This window comes from Enoplosus armatus, chromosome 14, assembly GCF_043641665.1.
Source record: "Enoplosus armatus isolate fEnoArm2 chromosome 14, fEnoArm2.hap1, whole genome shotgun sequence".
Lineage (NCBI taxonomy): Eukaryota > Metazoa > Chordata > Actinopteri > Centrarchiformes > Enoplosidae > Enoplosus > Enoplosus armatus.
This window is the reverse complement of record NC_092193.1, coordinates 6,241,923-6,259,565: the sequence shown is the minus strand read 5'-3', so window position 1 is coordinate 6,259,565 and position 17,643 is coordinate 6,241,923. Positions and strand designations below refer to the sequence as shown.

Genomic DNA, 17,643 nt, shown 5'->3' with positions numbered 1-17,643 from the left:
AAGAAATGTCTTTGTAACTGGATACATGTATAAGATTAAAGGTTTGATACTCTTCAGTGTTGATCTATCGTGTTAATATTTTCTTGGTATGGAGCGGTTACATCAGTCTGGCAGGTATTTGTATATTACCCATACTGAACATCCAACAGAGAACATATTTCTATATAATCCTGTATAAGATTTTATGGTGCCCAATGGAGCATGTAAAACGCCTGATTTTTTTTCATGTATTTGGGGAGTAGATGTGTGAAGAGGGAGTGATACATAGGAGCTGCCAAGTACAACCAGTACAAGTACATTTACTCACTGTTCTGTACTTTATTTTATGCTACTTTATACTTCTACTCCACTGCATTTATTTGACCGCTGTAGTTACCTTGCACATTCAGATTAGTAGTAAAAAATATAATTAAGAAATGAATTATGGTGTATTATCATAGATGAAGTTACCCGGCTGTATATGGATTTGTTAAAATGAACTCCACCTCAACCAGCTGCAACATTAAAGTGATGCATCAATAATTATAATCCAATTACATAATATATATTATTCAGAAAGGAGCCATTCTGCATAGAGTACTTTTACTTTTGGTATATTTATAAGTATGTTTTGATTCTAATACTTTTGACTTTTATTATTAATACTATAAAGAGTACGGTCTAGACCTGCTCTTTTTCTTTTATGATTTGGCAATATATAAACAAAATTGAATCATATTACTTGTAAGAGTATTTCGGCATTGTTGTATTGCTAAAGTAAAAGATATGAGTACCAACACTGCATCCCGCTAAACTAATAGATGGGGATGTTTCCATTGTGAGACTACTATTGGTAGATAAACTGAAATCTGTCTCTTGCATTATGGATTTCTCCCCATGTGATTATGAGCACAGAAGCTGTAAAATAAACAGCCGTGCAGGAGAAGACAGAAAACCAGGTGGTTTTACAATCACAAACCGAAAAACAAGCAAAAATAAATGAATAAATTAGATACGTTTTGAAGCAACAAAGTATGAGGGAGATCAGACGTTTTTTGAGTGTGACAGAGGATATTAGAGGATATTAAGGAGCTGCTACTTCAAAGTAATACATCTTACGACATTTTGCTAACTCTTAAGTTTAATTGGCAGCAACATTTCAAAGTCGCATGGTATGTTTATTTTTTTACCTCTAAAACTCTACACTAAGACAATTAGTATAGTATGGATTTTGGCTGAAAGTCTGGCCAGTTATGCACAGGAAGCAACACAAACAGGTCTATAAATTAAATAACAGCACATAGAATTTCAATGTAATTTTCCTAAATAAAACTTGTCTGTGCTCTGTGGTGGACATTACTGTAAGATTATAATTACAATCATGTTACAATCAGCTTGTCTCAGACCATCACAATATAGTCACAGTAAAGCTTGTAACATGTTATTCTCCCTCGCTCTACTTCCAAGTGGGGGAAAAAAGTAAAAATCCAGTGGTCTTTTCCCACGCTACCCAGCCCTCCAGGAGTCAGTATGAATCATATTACTTTACGCTTTAATATAATGATTGCAGGTTTCACTTGGGGGGAAAATAAGCATCTTGTAAAGACGGTTCTGTATTTTAACCATCAAGCTGAAGCGAGTGGTGTTTGGGGCCAAATGCCCACTGTAGATTTTGTCATCCAGAATGTCATAACGTACCAAAAATGCACCAAATTAGCCTGGCAGGACAACCTCAAAAAAACGGAGTAACAGCACCTATTTTGTGCAAGATGAAACCACTAAAATGCACAAGAAACTCCTCCCTGTCTAACTCAATTTAAAAGTAGCTGAATCCAAGAGATCCAAACTTCCACCTTGTTCGGTCAGTAAATAAAAGTATGTAGGAAAACATAACTTTACACTGAAGCAGCTCATAACATAGCAGATGTCTGAGGCTGAGACTGATTTTCAAGCTGAAATGTCAAGCGCAATTAAAACTCATGGTTAACTCATATATTGTACTTTGTACTAAGAAAAGAATTCAATATCCAATAATGACTGACGGAAAACTGACACAAAAATGCAGTGCTCATTTTTTGGCATCAAATTATGAATGTTTGAGAGTGCATCATTGAAGGCAGAGACACGGAAAAAGACGGCTTTGGAAACCACATTTTTTCATTTTTATTTTTAATACCATGGGACAGGATTTTAAGAATGGAGACCTTATTTCAGTCAATATTTGCCTCAGAAGGAATATATCATTTGTATTATAATAATAATAATAATAATAATAATAATAATAATAAAAAGTCTGCATTGGTGTTGTGAGGAAAAGGAAAAGGACAGAAATGTACAAGAAGGAGGCACCTATATCCCCAGCTGGACCTGAACGTTCCAAGACAAGAAGTAGAAATTACAAACTGAACAAATTTACTTCAGAGGCAATCCAGCAACAGGTAGCAAGGTCTTTTTGATGGAAGTTCTTTCCTTTTTTGTTTAAAAGGATTTAAAACAACATTTACAAGACACCTAACATTCCATTCAATTCCTATTAAAAACAACGGAGAGAGAGAGAAAGAGAGAGAAAATAATAATAATCTAATCTTTTGACTGCCTCTTGCCCATGGTTCACTCTAGGTGCATCTCCCATGTTGACTGATAGTATACAACTTTCATTGTCCGGGCACATTACCTGTATAATCCAGCCATCAAAAAACAGAAAACAAAAAAGGGAGCAATCACTTTTTTGTCGCCTTTCTTTTCTCAGCTCTCTGCGTGTACTAACCGTGTGAGATTGTAAAAAGGCGACGCCTTCGAATGATGCTGTACAGATGTGTTCACTTTAGGCCACACTACCAATGATATGGCAAAGTCAACAGAAAGACTTCACGGTTTTTCCAGGCCTGTTTCATTCCGGAGCCAGGGCGGGGGATACGGCTGGCATGCATCTCCCAGTCTACAAGATGAACTTCCCTAGGAAGAATCCGATGAAGATGGCTGCTATGACGACGAGGAGGGAGGGCAGGGAGGCGGTGCTGGCTTCTCGGCCGAGGAGGCTAGTTGAGTTTGATGTCATGTGGTCTGAGCGGGGTACCTTTCTCATTCTAATGCCATCATCCTGTAACAGAGGAAGTCAAAACAGTCAGCAGATCGGTGCAATACAGGTCTCTTCTTCATCAGATCCACCAGAGTCAAAAACCTCACCCAAGTTTCTCTGAAGAACAGTGTGTAAATCACATCGGCCACCACCTTAAATAACATGAGCTACAAACCCAGATCCACATCCCGTCATACTCTTTGCTCCAACACAATTGGATAATCAAGTATTAAATCTTTCAAACGAGTGTGTGACACCCTAAAAAAAACGTCATCTCCCTTTGTGGCTGATCAAAGAGAAGAAATTCCTCATCAATGTCGTCACAAATGTATCTGGCATAAAGTATTAACCGAGGAACTCCAGCTACATCTTCTGTTTCATCTAATTGCAATGCAAATTTTTGGCATTCCAACATTTTTCCTACAACTGATTTTTTTAATGTCTTCTGACATCTGTTGTATTCTTTTGGCAACTGTGTCATTTGAGAGGGGTACTGAGAGAGGCGCACATCCTCTAAGCATGGTTTAAATCAGTTCTTTTCCAACAGAGTGAGGCTTCTTTGCCTTGGCAACGTAGAGACTGACTAGACAGGATGCCTCCAGTGCAGCTCTGTTCCCTTTGAATGCCTGCTGGATGTGAGTAGTCATTACAATCAAAAATAATAATAATATTCATATAGCGGTCATAAATTTAAAAAAAATGTATCAGCAAGGGAGCGTTAATGAAAGATCTAGCTAACATTACCTTTTATTGACTGAGCTAGCTAACTAACCAGCTACAACAGAAAGACATTTTTCTGTGGGCATTAAGATTTATTTAGCTTGTTTTATCAATTAATCAGTACTTAACACAAAACACGCCGCAGGGACTCCTTGTTGTTCGAGTGCTCTAACAAAAAACACATGAATTATAATCGATTTTTTTTATTTTTTTTATACGTTTTGACATGATTTGGTCTCTGAGGATGATGCTAGGTTGTGGGTAGTCAGAATCTGAGTGACAGCGTAACAACATCATTCATTTCCCACTCAGGTGGTGGAGGGCAACCCGTTCTCATTCCCAATTCGTCCAATGCCGATGCTTTGGAAGAGTTAGGGATGAAGAAGTAGTTGTGGAGGGATCTTGAGGAAAGGAGATTGACTGACACACTATGCGTGCATAGAGCAAGATTACCCCGGGTGATATCAAGATATGTTGCGATGCACTCATACAAGGTCTTGGACCCACTTTAGGTCAGGACACATTGTTTAAGAAAGCCTGCGTTAAGCAAAAAGGTGCCTTAATGGCAACTAAACTGATTTTGCTGCCATTAATTTAAATTGTAAAGTCGATGAGCGCACATAAAGAGCCCATCTGCACACAGTAATAATGTGCTATGTGTTCCTCTTATCTGGATAAGGAAAAATGTAGAATTGAATACACACAGAAAGCATTACAATCACACTGGGTGGTCTGGCTCACATTGTAATCCGATCTCAGCCAGGTATAAATGCAATCTGTACATTTTAGTCTACATGTTGAAAGGTCACCAAATTCAACCCCTGTAGATTAGCACAACAGGCAAAACCAACAGTGAGCAGTATGACATCAGCTTTTTGACCACTGTGATTCAGAGGGGATTCGCTCCAAGTCTATTATTTTCTCTTTGGGTTTCATTCTGCTTTACAACATGGTCCACTGACTCACATTTGGTTTTAGTTTTGTCCTGTGTAGCATTAGAATGAAAAGCACCATGTAACCATGATGTTTCAATCATGTTATGAATGTTATTTATCAACACATCTAACCTTTAATTGCCGGTTCTCCTCAGCCAGCTTGTTCATCTCAGCTTGCAGCCTCTTGCACTTCTCCAGCACTTTCTTCATCTCTGTATCGTCCAGTGAGCCAGTGACGGGCACCGTGGCTGCTGATGGGTCGGCCTTCGCAGAGTTCATCACCGGGGCTGCTTTGGTCGCCTCCACGTCATTCTGCTCGACACGGGAGAGAGGGAGAGAACCACTGAAGTGAAATCCAGCATGCCCTGAGCTAAGTAGGGAGGTTAGCCTCTAGACGGGAGCCTCTGCCAAAGAAAGGCAGCCTTGTCCGAGACCCAGAAGCTCGCAGTGCCAGATCAAAGAGACCAGGGAGGAAATGCGTCCCTCCAGAAGTCATGTTTGATGTGGCTTTGTTTGGTGGGACAGACAACATGACGGCATGGGGAAATGAAGGGCTTTATAAAGGAAATACAACAACTGTATTGTAGATGAAGGTTGACAATCAATACACAGAAAGGATATGATGTTATTATCCCTTGTGCCACAATCCACAGCAAACAAATTATGCTTTTCTGTCTGTGTACGAAAGAGTGGATGAATGAGGCTGTGACTGGACACGTAGACATAGGGCTGTGTGTCTTCTATACTAATACTAATGCTAGCACAATACCTGATTTTCTGTACCGATACCAAACAATAGGAATCTTAACATGTTTTTCTACATGTCCCTTTTTATTTTATTCAAAGTTCTCAGATGTTAAATGTCGTCAAAAACATGAGCAGCCACACTGGAACTAAATAAAATACTCCAAAACTGGCAAACGTTAAATTAAAACAGAGAACTATCTAATCTAAGAAGAGGTAAACAAGATTACCATTCTTACTAGATATTTAATGTCACTTCAATGTGATAGAACCAAAACAAAAACTTGCTCGCTGCAAGAGCTTCGTAGTAATTCTTACCAGCTTTGAGTACTTAACAGTTTTTGATACTTGGTGCTAAACTCACATAGGTACTAAAAACAGAAGCAAGGTTTGATACCCAGCTCTTCTTACACACTACAAAAAAGCTGCTCCTAAACATGCATATTAACATCACACCCTACAACACATCTCCATCCTACAGAGTTACATACTTTACATGTTGCACATTACATATATGCTACACGTGGCAAAGCAGAGAGCAGATACCGTGCTGACTCAGCAGTCCTCAGATCCACTCTGGAGCTTCTTAGCGTAAGCTTAATCCAGCTGGCCTTGGTGGCGTTTTCAACTGAACAGTGAGGGCCTGCTGAGCTGTCCAGCAGCACCGCTTATCTAAATCCAGATTACACTTCTGTGAACACTGAGAGCCCATTAATACAGTCTCCAGGTGTTCACAGTCACCAGTTTATTGAGTACAAACTAATGCTATCTATGACAATAGCCCTGTAATAAATCTATCCAATACAACCACTTGTCATATTGAGATCCATGTTGAGGTCTGGAGTTTAAACTAGTCCTAGCTATTTTAATGTTTCGACATTACAATGTTTGATGCCTGACTCAACTAGTGGTTGGAGCAACAAACTAAGTAAACACCCACATCATTCACACATTCATCTTTCAAAGCTCTTCTCTCACCTTAAAATAGTTTGACAGCAGCTGCATTCGGGCTTGATGTAGGCGGCGACATTAGCTGCTAAAATGCAAAACGCTGTGCACAGGGCACCGACCCGCTGCGGTTCTTGTGCTCCTCAACAATTTGATGCATGCAAAGAATGCGTCCCACAACAGAACATTTACATACTGAACAGTGTGAATTTCAATTACGTGGAGGACAATTTTTACTTGAGCAGCTGTGTGTGGTGTAACTATTGAACATAATTATATGTGTTTATAGGTGCATCTTTCTCTGTGGGGCTGTCTTTGTTGTTACTTGTCATTGTACTGTGCTTTTATTTTGTTTTTCTGTGCTTATTTTTGCCGCCAGGTTGGAGCGGGTCAACGGGCGCACGCAGTTTTTAATATCAAGTGTCAAGCTTCAGCGTAGAGCAATTGGAATTAAAAGTCGATCCACCTTTTTTTCGCCCGCCAAAAAAAAAAAAAGACATTTTCATCATCTGAAAAACTGACATATGCCATATGTCATTGAGTGTGGACAGTAAGAAAAGAGAAACGCACATAACAGGGGAGAAGAAAACTTTTTTTTTTGCACCTGGAACAGGATGCCTTGGCGAGTTTTTCCACTGTAACAGCACTTTCTGCTTATTTGACATTACAGCAGTGGACGTTTTTGCTTTCTTGGAAAGCTATGGTTTTCTGGAAATTTTCAAAGTTGAGCATTCAACATAAGTCAAAATCTTCATACTTCAGGTTATGATTTAAGTTATGTGGAAATAAGCTGTTTTTAATGTGCAGCAGCGACTTACCACTTTATCGTTTTCAGAAGGCAGCTCGAAGACACATCTCAGCTTGGAATCCATGAGATCATCGGGTTTTGCATCTTTCCACTGGTGGAGATGAAAAATGGGCATGTTATTCATCAACTTAAACTGCTAGCAGCTGGACTCTATCCACACACACACACACACACACACACACACACACACTTCAACCTACTTCATACTATTAACATGCAATGCAGCCTTGAATCTATGGACATTACTTTAACATAAAACATGCACAGCTTCATTTAAAAAACAGCTATAACCCCTGTTTCCATTGGTTTTCTGTACTTTTATGACAAATTTCCATAAAGTCAGCTCCTTAACTCCAACTGATTTTATACAACAACAAAAGGTGCTTGTAATCAAAAGTGATTTATTAGAATTATAATTGCTTTATGGTTGAGTAAAATAATGAATCTGCGTCATGAGTGAAAGGTATAGCACAGAATTGCAAAGGGCTCGAGTAATTCCAAGGAACCAATTCTGATAAGATATTAACCTTATCAGGTTCCAGTTTACTTATCAGAACCAGTCAGACCTTTGTTCCACTACACTTCCTGGATCTTGCTTCTCATTAAAGACAAGCCAGTTCATGAACAAGACTGAAGGGTGTGTGCATGTTTTAGTGACTGATTAAGCCTTTGCTGTCCTCTGGTGGACACCTGGAGAATGCATCTCAATGTGTCTGATGTTTTGCCACAATAGCCTTGTCCAAGAGTAGAGAGCTGTGCATAGAAAGTAACTCGGCAGAATGTCAATTACCCATAACTGATCACCAAATTCGGCAACCAGAATTGAGTGGTGGACTCCTGATTATCAAAAAAAAAATAATAATAAAATATCAATGAGTGAATCATTTGATTCTGAGGCGTTATTATGTATGGATAGGGAAGCCCACAGTAATCTGTATTTATCTCAAATATTAAAATGATTAATTAAGTCATAAAAACAAAGAAGTCCTGTTGAATTTAGGGTTTTAAAAATAGCATTTTCAGTAGTAGTTTAACCAGTTATTGTCTTAATTATTATTATGAGAACTCCAGAATATAGTCAAGAGCGTATTTGCCTTCTCTGCCATTTTGCTGTTCACTTTCTATAATGTGGAGCATATTCTGAGTTGTCCTAGCCTCAAGACGACCTAGTTTACTGTAAACTGTGGTGAACAGTGGCTTTTGGTTACATGAGAACGAATCCACGAGGAAATCGGTTGACTTATCCGCTCTTAAATAATCTGATAAAAATCCTTCAAATAAAAAGTTGTTAAAACGGTTAAAATTGCGACTGGTTTGTTTTGGGTTGATAATTTTTGTGGGGGCAAACACTGTGGGGATGCACACAGATAATCCAAAGGAAACGGGTTTACACAAGGAAGAGTATTAGTTTGTTTTACACAGTGTAACAGGCATGGAAGCAAACGTTTGTCGAGCTTCAACTTCAATGCCTCCTGATTTCTGGTGGTGTGTAGATTTCCAAACGTTAAAATGGCTTGTGACTCAACGACTAACTGTTATGAAGTGAAAGGTAGGTGCTAAAGGGTGTTTGGTATACACATTTTAAACAACATCTTTGCTAAAAGTAAATAAAAATCACTCACCAATGAATCCATGTCAGAAACATTTTGCGGGGCAAAAATCGTCTGCACCATGAATTTGTGTTTACTTTTCTCGTTGGGATCATAGTCAAACGGCTGTAGCATGACTGTAAATGAAAGATGAACAATGTTAAAACTTTTGAGCAAAGACATCAACACAAACATAATTACCTAAATATTCAGCATAATAAACCTCAGACATCTATTCCAAATGGCAACACACTACCCATGTTTATTTATTTTTTTTAATGTTCTTTACGAAGTGTGGCAATCTCAAGTTAGTACATTTGATCCACACTGAGTCACTTTGAATAAATCTCACTACAAATCACTAAAATCACTACACTATAATACTATATTCTGATTATTTGGAACATGCTGAGCATTCAGACAGAGGAGAAGTGGATCACGCTGCAGGAGTGATTTAGGAGGTTTCTCTGGACATTTTCCCCACTGTGAATGTTATCATTGAAGTACAAGGCAAACAAGATGAATTCAAGATGGCTACAGTCGCTGGAGGAAACCTGACATTTATGAGTCACCATTTAAAAAAAACAACAACAACAACAACAACAACAACAACTTTAATTTAGTAGCTTGAAACATTGCCACAGACAATTTGGGCAAGGCAACTGTCTCTGAGACTCCATGATGAACCAACTGAGTTACAGTAGGAATATTGAGGCTAATTTGACCTTAAAATGCAAAATGAAAACCTAATTTTGCCAGCAGCTCTAATTTTTTTATTTTAGAGTTTCTTTCAGTACTGTGCCATTGATATTCCTGTTTTCAAGTTATAGTTCACATGCAACGGTTATATTTAACTATTGCAGTAAAGCTGTAATTGAGCTATTCTTTTCAGGGCCCAACAAACCAAGCCGACAGTTGGCTGTAGGACACCGTAACCTGTAGTTTAGGCGGCGTGTCCTGTACTGTTGGCTCTAGCTGACCCTTATCAGCAGCCAATCAACACATTGAGGTTTTGATTTACTGCCTTCATTGATTGCGTTATGGCTGGATTACTGCTGTGCGTTTAAAAAGGTAGCCAGTCACCCTCCAATCATAAGCGTCTAATTTGTTTTGTTTAAGCAGAGATAATTCCTGTAAAGTCTATTGTAAGACTTTAAGATATCTTCCTCTTCAGTATGTCCTTTTTGGAAATGAGCCTTGTCTCTTTGCAAGGTGCATTATGCAGCATGTATTTCATCAGCCTTGGGTTCTAAAAATTAATATCCATTATTGCTAAATATTCTCAATTAGCAACAACATTGTCTGGGCTAAAGGAAGGTTTGTTCACTGAACGTAAAGGGAAAAAAATGATCAAAACACTGAGGAACTTACCAGAGATAATGACAGTTGCTCCGGGATCGATGACACCACTGTTTGGCCGTACACAGTACCTGCGCGGCGCAGTCGTCTTCACTTTGAAACACACTTTTCTGTCAGAGGGGTTCTTCAGTTTGAGGTTGGTGGTGACTACATCTGTGAAAGGACCTGATGGACACAGAATGACAAACACAAGTGCATTATTATTTCTGTATTTTGGAGTACACTCTTCCCCTGTGTCATCACAGCACAACTACAAATGGAAAATAAAAGCAACAGAAGATATTCTTATAGCCATATTTCTCTAAAATAAAAATACATATATACAAAGCAGTGCTGTCCTCTGCTTTAACAGTCATGTTTTTGCTATGATTAACCGCTGAAAGAACATTTTCCTGGCAGTACATCATGCACTTGTTGCACCAAAACAGAGCTAGGAGATGCTTGTCCTCCTTTAAAAGTGTTGCTGTTTGCAATATTAAAACTGTATCTTAAAATATTTGATCAACGATACATCCCTGATGGAGAGGTATAACTATTTACAAATGCAAGGCAAAACTACCCACACTTCTTGCATGTCTACAGACGCAACAAGCCAAACCACCTGAATCAATTATGTTATTTTCCCCCAGACAGCTAATGTCCCCCACTACTCTGATCAGGAGATCAATAGTTAGCCCTCCATCTTGTGACAGAGCTTGGTTCAAATTAGGTCCTTAACCATGGACAGCACCATCCAGCTTTGATGAGCCATGTCATGTCGAAAACACAACTTGATGCCAAGTCAGTGGTACCCAAAACTCGATCAGCACAATTAGCCTGGGAGTGTAGAAAAGAACATGTCCCATGATGCTTGGTTAACTGACATTATAGCATGTGTTATTGGTGAGGTCTACTGATTTTACCAGCTACACTATTTGCCAGTCACCCATCAAGTGTTTATTTTCACGTCACGAATTCAAATATAAAATTGGGTCTCACATAGGCCTTGGCGATAAAACCATAGCGATATGTACCGGCGATTCTTCATCAATAGCGATAAGAAAATTGTTCAATAAAATGTTTGATAGTGAACGAATACGCCCTGGCTCATAAACAGCCTATCGTATCCCTTGATAACGGAGCGTGCTATGAGTGACACGCAAACAGCCAATCATTTAACAGACAAACCCCAAGCGTGCTCCCACCTTGGCTCATAAACAGCCTATCGTATCCCTTGATAACGGAGTGTGCTATGAGTGACACGCAAAGTGAGAAGATGAGTGCAGACGGTGAGGAAATCGTTAATAAGAAAGGTCAGCTTGCGAGTATGGCAAATTAAAACTAAGGTGGTTCAATTTTAAATGGTTTGTAAAATTCATTAACTAATTCAAATGGTGGTTAAATTCAATTCAGTTAATTTCTCTCCTGGTCTTTATCAAAAAGATGTAATTAAAAGTGATCAATAATTATTGATCAAGTGAAATAAAATTTTTATTGTGATAGAATTTTCAGCTATTTTGCCCAGCCCTTGTTTCATAGAACTTGTCTCAGGGTACCAGTGGTATTTACAAATTGTCGGGCGTTTGAAGGCAACCTCTTGATGATAAATTGATAAACTAGAAAGTGTTGGCCCTTGAACTTCAAGGTAGCGCACTAATGCAAAATTTGTTTTTGTGTCTGTGAGGGCAGACCATCTCATTTTGGAGAGTAAGCGCAGGTTCAGCTTTGCCTTCAGATGGGGTTCAAATGTTTAAAATGCATTTAATCAATGTCTCATTTAAGCCAATAGTACAATATTTCAAAATAAACTCTTCAGGTGTCTTTTGTGTACTGATTTATAGGACTAGTTATAAAAAGTATTAACACATAATGCATTCAATTTTCTTCAGGGTCAACTGATTCATAATACGATGGCGATGTGCCTAGTTTGGACTCCTTTGCGTTGAATATTTGCATTAAAAAACATGGAAAATGTCCAAGAAATAAAAATATTCAAATATTCATTCTATTTTCCAAAGTTTTTTACAGCTTTGTTGTAGCTCTGTTCACAAAGCCTACATTCAGCCTTCCTTCACACCCAGTGCTCACAGAGATAAGAGGCAATGTATGACCAGATTGGAGTGGCTCCACCTAGCTAAAGCTAACATGTAGAGTTATGGTGATGAGTGAGGCGTTGTTTTCAACACAGGTGTGTCACAAAGGCATTCTTACAAACCTGAAAAACCTTGTCACTGGCACTGTGTCTGTAACATCTGATATTTCTCTGTACAATCCCTGCCTCCAACTTCTTAGTTTTTCCTACACAGCTTTTTAGAAGCAAGTGGCAGAGAATATGCTTCCTTCTGTGGGTTACAGTAACAAAAGATGGTTACTGCAATATTATACACTTGGAAGTGTGATTACCCATTATCATATAACTGGCAATAATGTTGATGGATAGTATATTAATGTTCATGAGGTTGAGGCTGACTGAAATAATGATCTTTTCTAAGTTTTGAATGAGTGAAGAATGAAGATAAGTAAATGTGATTTGGCGCAATTCAAAAGTACACGGCAGGCATGATAATTACAGCTTCTCAACCATTCCTCCTGTCATTGGACATGGCTGAAGCCTTTCTAATGTCCTGTACCTGGTGTTGGGACAAAAAGGAAACACACACTTTTGGCTAATGCACCATACATATGAAATTATCTAGAGCAGCACCTGCTCTTGAAATAAGAAGAGGAGGTAAAAAACCCTGACTCAATTCAATTATCAAACCCTCTTCTGTCAACACGCAGACCTGAGACAACCGAGTAATTGCTTCTGCAAAAAGGAAAATGAGGTCGACAAAGATACATTTCTACACTGTGTGTGTTTTATACACTGTGAGCACTAAAACCAAAACTGAAACAGATAAAACACTGGAAAGCAGTTGTGCGCATCAGATATACACCCACATAGCCTGCATCCATTGCCTAACTCCGAGATGCCACCTTTGCTCAAGCAGCGTTATCACCGTCTCTCTCATCTCGTTGCATGTATGCTGAGTTAGGGTCCCCCAGGCCAGTCCTATTCTAAAAATACCAGCCAAGGAAAGGAGGGCTGCCCCCTCTAGCTTGCTGGAGGAATCCCAGCAGAGGCTCTAAAACAGACCAGCTCACAGATACACGCAGACCGATTTAGCTCGGCCTCTGTGACAGTAAAGGAGCTGTGGTCATCATCCTTCTCCTCATGTTGCTTCTCGAAGACAGAAAAGGAACCATTTCATTTTCCTCCGTGTTCCTCCTTAAATTCAGAAAACCTCCCAAACTGAGTGATCCTCTCTCTTTCAATTTAGCAGTTAGGATTGATTTGATCTAACATTTAATTTCATGCTGGTTCATCTAATTTCATTGCGGGGGTAAACAACTAGTCTGGGCCAAGGCACAAAACACACACTGTTTGCACAACACTTTGTATTCAGACTCAAGCCTGCATAGACAAGTGGTTAAAAATCTATTCTATTCAAATTGTACTAGAGCAGATGCAGTACTGGTGTAGCTTCAAGTCAGCTTGCTAGTTGTCCTCCTACTAAGCAGAAATACCAATATATTTGCAACTGTTTTGCATTTTGATTTACATTTCTTTCTCCTGCCTTAGATTACACATTTAGTTCTCAGTGCAATAGAAAAGAATGGGTGGGTTTGATTAATGATTATCAAATAAGGATTATCAGTATCAACATCACCTTTGTCAGAACTTTTGGCCAGGCATCTATTCCAGTATATAAAAAGGGTAAAAGTTTAATCCGATGAGAGAAAACGTAAACCGTGTGACTGATCTGTAAACACAATAAGTCTAATTAGAGTAGAATTTCTTAATCAGGTAAAATTAGGTCCATGATCAGATTATGGTGGACCATGTCTCTGCCATCAGACTAAATATCAATATCAATTTAAGGTTCAGCTGAAGGACAAACATTCATTTATGTTTAGGGGTTTAACTCTTTTTCAAACCTTTATGTGTCCAAAACAAACTGACTGAGCTGACCAGCACAACCAGACACTACTCTCAGACTTTTAACTATTTGTCCGTTAAAGCACCAGTAACCTGTTGCAGAAACTAGTTAAATGCAGGATTGATCAGATGCTCAAGATTAAAGTCAATACTACTAATTGTTACATTTTAACTAGCTAGTTTTTAATCTGTGCTTTGCAAAACTGCAGATGTTGAAGGCTCTATTCACCATAAGTCTTGCACCTAATGATGCAGTCACAGGCCTAACAGTAGCAAAACCACTTTTACCGATTTGAAAAATAAAGTTGACCAATTAAAGTTCAGAGAATGATTAGGAGTTTTGGGGTCAACATGAAGCTTTTTGCTTCTTCTCGGCCTTGGGTATCATCAGTTGTAGGATCTGAACTTTGCAATAGTGTATAAATACGTGACAAACCAGTTTCACATAGGACAACTCATCACCAAAATATCAGTCTCCATTCCTCACCCAAAGCTTTCCTGTGTGTCTGGGATTTGAACTAGTGACCTTTCTAACAATCCTGTCAAGCCCAGGCAACAATCAGTATCCACTCATACCTAACTAAGCAAGACAATAGGCGGAGGGATTCTTGGTTCTATGACAGTGGTACATTCAGCAACAATAAAACAGTGCCTCATTGACAATAGTGCCTGCAGCAGAGACAGAGACTACTAACTGGGCCAAATACAAGAAATGCAGAGAAGAATTCTGGGTCAAAATGAATAATAGTCATGACAAACAGTTCAACAGCTGGGATTGTTTTACAATACCATGGCCTTGGCAGACTAGCTACACTGAAACTTGTACTTACATCAGCACAATACAGTGTTATTGTTAGCTTACGTTACCTCAACTACTTGTAATGGCCACTTAATAACAAGAGCAACAGTTACAAATGTCACAAACTTAAAACGGCATCTACGAGCTTCTGGAGCGATGAGACAAGGTTGATAGCTCTGCAAAATGCAAGACAGTTTGTTGTTGGAAAGCAGCTAACAATGTAGCTAGATATCAACTTTTGCATTAGCAAGCTAGCCTAGCTATCATTAGCCAACGGTTAAATGACACATCATTGAACGTTATCACTACCAGGTAAGCTATCAGTGGTAATCTAATATGAGGATTACTTTCGTTTGATTTGAATGGGTTGTGAAAACAATGATTCCCGTTAACATATTTTACTGAGTATATAACGCTGTAGCTAACTGGTTAATGGCGTTAGGAGAAACGAACTAACGTGAGCCAAATGTTGCTGGCAAAACTGTGCCCGTAGGTTGTTAACGTTACAGTTCACGGTAGTTAGCTAAGTTTTGTCATTCCAACAGTCAGCCACTTTACCAGCTTGACATGGCAAATTGTCTGCCAGAGGTGTGTCAGTTTGGACGCTACGTTTGTCGCTAAAAAAGTTAATTTCCTTCCATATTACGTCCGGGTTGTGAGCGGTAAGCATTTCAAGTAATAGGCTGAGCCCCAAGGAAGGAAACAACAGTTTGCTGTTGCTAACACTACTAGCAACAGCATAACGTTAGTAGCTCTTGTTGCTACTAAAGTCAGGGCAAAATGGTGAATACTTTAATTCCGATTTACAACCACTGGCAGTTGCCCCACATTCTTTCACATCTTTGCTAGGTGTTGTCAGTTAGCTGGTCATGAATGGCAGGCGGTCAAGATGCACGCCACGCCGGCTATCCACGTCACTACAGTGCGATGATACAGCGGCCCGTCTTGTCCCTGGCTAACTTAAAATGGCGGTGAATGCTAGCTAGCTTGCTAGCAACGAAATTCGCTTCAGGGAGTGTGAAATCTTTTCAGTCAGGTAATTCTCCACCACTACTCGCTGGACATTTCACGCGTCAAGACATTTTGATTTACCTACCTTTAAATTTGAGGTCGTGGGGGGGGTCAAGAACAAGGATCTGATCCAACTTTGACATTTTAGCTGAGGGGATGCACTTGATTTCGGTATCTGGGAGTAACTGACAAGTGGAAATCCTAGATCCCCTGCCACTACTGAGTCAAATGCTGACTGAGCTCTGCGAACGAGCATGTGGGTACAAATACTTGAACGCGCGAGCGCACAACCCTGTTGCGCGTCCTCGTGGCTCAGCAACTGAAGTGATTATGGCTGTAAACTAGTTATACTGCAGTGCGTGTATACTGAAAAACTTGGGAGGAAAAATACATTATAAAATGAGGCGAGTCCTGACTTGGCTCATACCCAGTTAAATGTAAGTTGCACGGTCTGTGTTGGAGGTTTAAATACACACCATGAGGCTGTTTTGTACACAAGAAAATGCACTTGGGCCAAACATGAGGGACTTTTCTCCTTTCACTCCTTACACTAAAAATCACATGTTGTCAACACTTGGCAACTATCCTATATTGGGCAGCCTTAAAACTGTTCATTGTGTATACAATTCATACAATAAAAATTAAACTTCAAAATATATCAGTTATATATCAAAAGTTAATATATTCTTGATTATTTCCTGTCTTGCAGTAGCGCCACTCCTGGCAGAATTACAGCATTTTATGAGGGATTATGGGTCATAGTCTATTCTCGCAGTAATGCCTGACTGATATCAGCTAATCGCGATATTTGAGGGTTTAGAAATATCTGAATATGTTGGCCAATAATCATTTTTTTAAATATAATTGCTTAAGTAAACATTTTTAATAAAGATCCCTTAACTTTAGTTATTAAATGATTGTGACCAAGATATGTACTGAGCGGGATACTCTACAGTTAAATAATATGCTCTCTGGTGGATAAACTGTATACACTAACACTGTTTCTAAATGAACATATCTTTGACATTTCTGTGCTACAATGTCTTGTGACATATCGGCTGACATCTATGCTGATACTAATACATCTGTGGTAATAATATTAGCCTGCCAATGTATCAGTCAGGCTCTACTTCATAGTCAAGATGATTAAAACTTTTCTGTAAATAAACTTCAAAATTTCAGTAGTAAAGGCATATTTTTATCATATTTACCTAAACTGACTGACAGTGCCATAAATGTGTCTATCTTAACGCAATTTATCCATTTTCTCAGTTGTTAAAGCTATTATGTTTAGTTTGGAGTAGGTTTTATTCTTCTTCTTTCCCACTGTGTCCCACACTTAACTATTATTAACTCAGTTCACCCTCTCATAAGTCAACAATCAATCGACAATCAGTCAGTAACAATTACTGACTGCCATGTCTGAATGCTAAAGCCAGTGCAGAAAAGCATCAAAATGCAGTTCATTTAATCGGTTCAAGAGGCTGGCTGCAAGAAAACTGACTGAGGTGAAGTGAGAGAAAAATTCCCAACTTTTTCCTCCACAACTTGTGATACTGACAATGTGAGTCCTGTTGTTGTTTAAGACGTTCAGAGTCCTGATGTTTCATACCGTGTGTTTGCTCAGTTTGAACTATTAATATCCCCTTTCTTAGACACCATTGACAACTGTGGCTACGGTTAAATCCATCTCCGTGACATGAAGTGTAGACCT

The 17,643-nt window shown here is 39.0% G+C and overlaps 1 protein-coding gene across 4 annotated transcripts; it reads right to left on the bottom strand.

The window, feature by feature from the left end:
* Positions 1-2,155: 2,155 nt before the first annotated feature.
* vapal (VAMP (vesicle-associated membrane protein)-associated protein A, like) lies at positions 2,156-16,163 on the bottom strand. 4 transcript variants are annotated; one of them, XM_070918192.1, is made up of 6 exons: positions 16,015-16,163; positions 10,174-10,326; positions 8,836-8,939; positions 7,224-7,304; positions 4,846-5,028; positions 2,156-3,079 (listed from the first exon to the last, which is right to left on the bottom strand). In XM_070918192.1, exons 1-6 carry the CDS (start codon positions 16,070-16,072, stop codon positions 2,918-2,920), a joined length of 741 nt encoding a protein of 246 aa, XP_070774293.1. In that variant the 5' UTR covers positions 16,073-16,163; the 3' UTR covers positions 2,156-2,917. The 4 variants fall into 4 exon arrangements, with proteins under 4 accessions (XP_070774293.1, XP_070774292.1, XP_070774294.1 ...); XM_070918191.1 differs by having other exon boundaries at positions 4,846-5,025; XM_070918193.1 differs by having other exon boundaries at positions 7,227-7,304.
* Between the last annotated feature and the right edge of the window lie 1,480 nt (positions 16,164-17,643).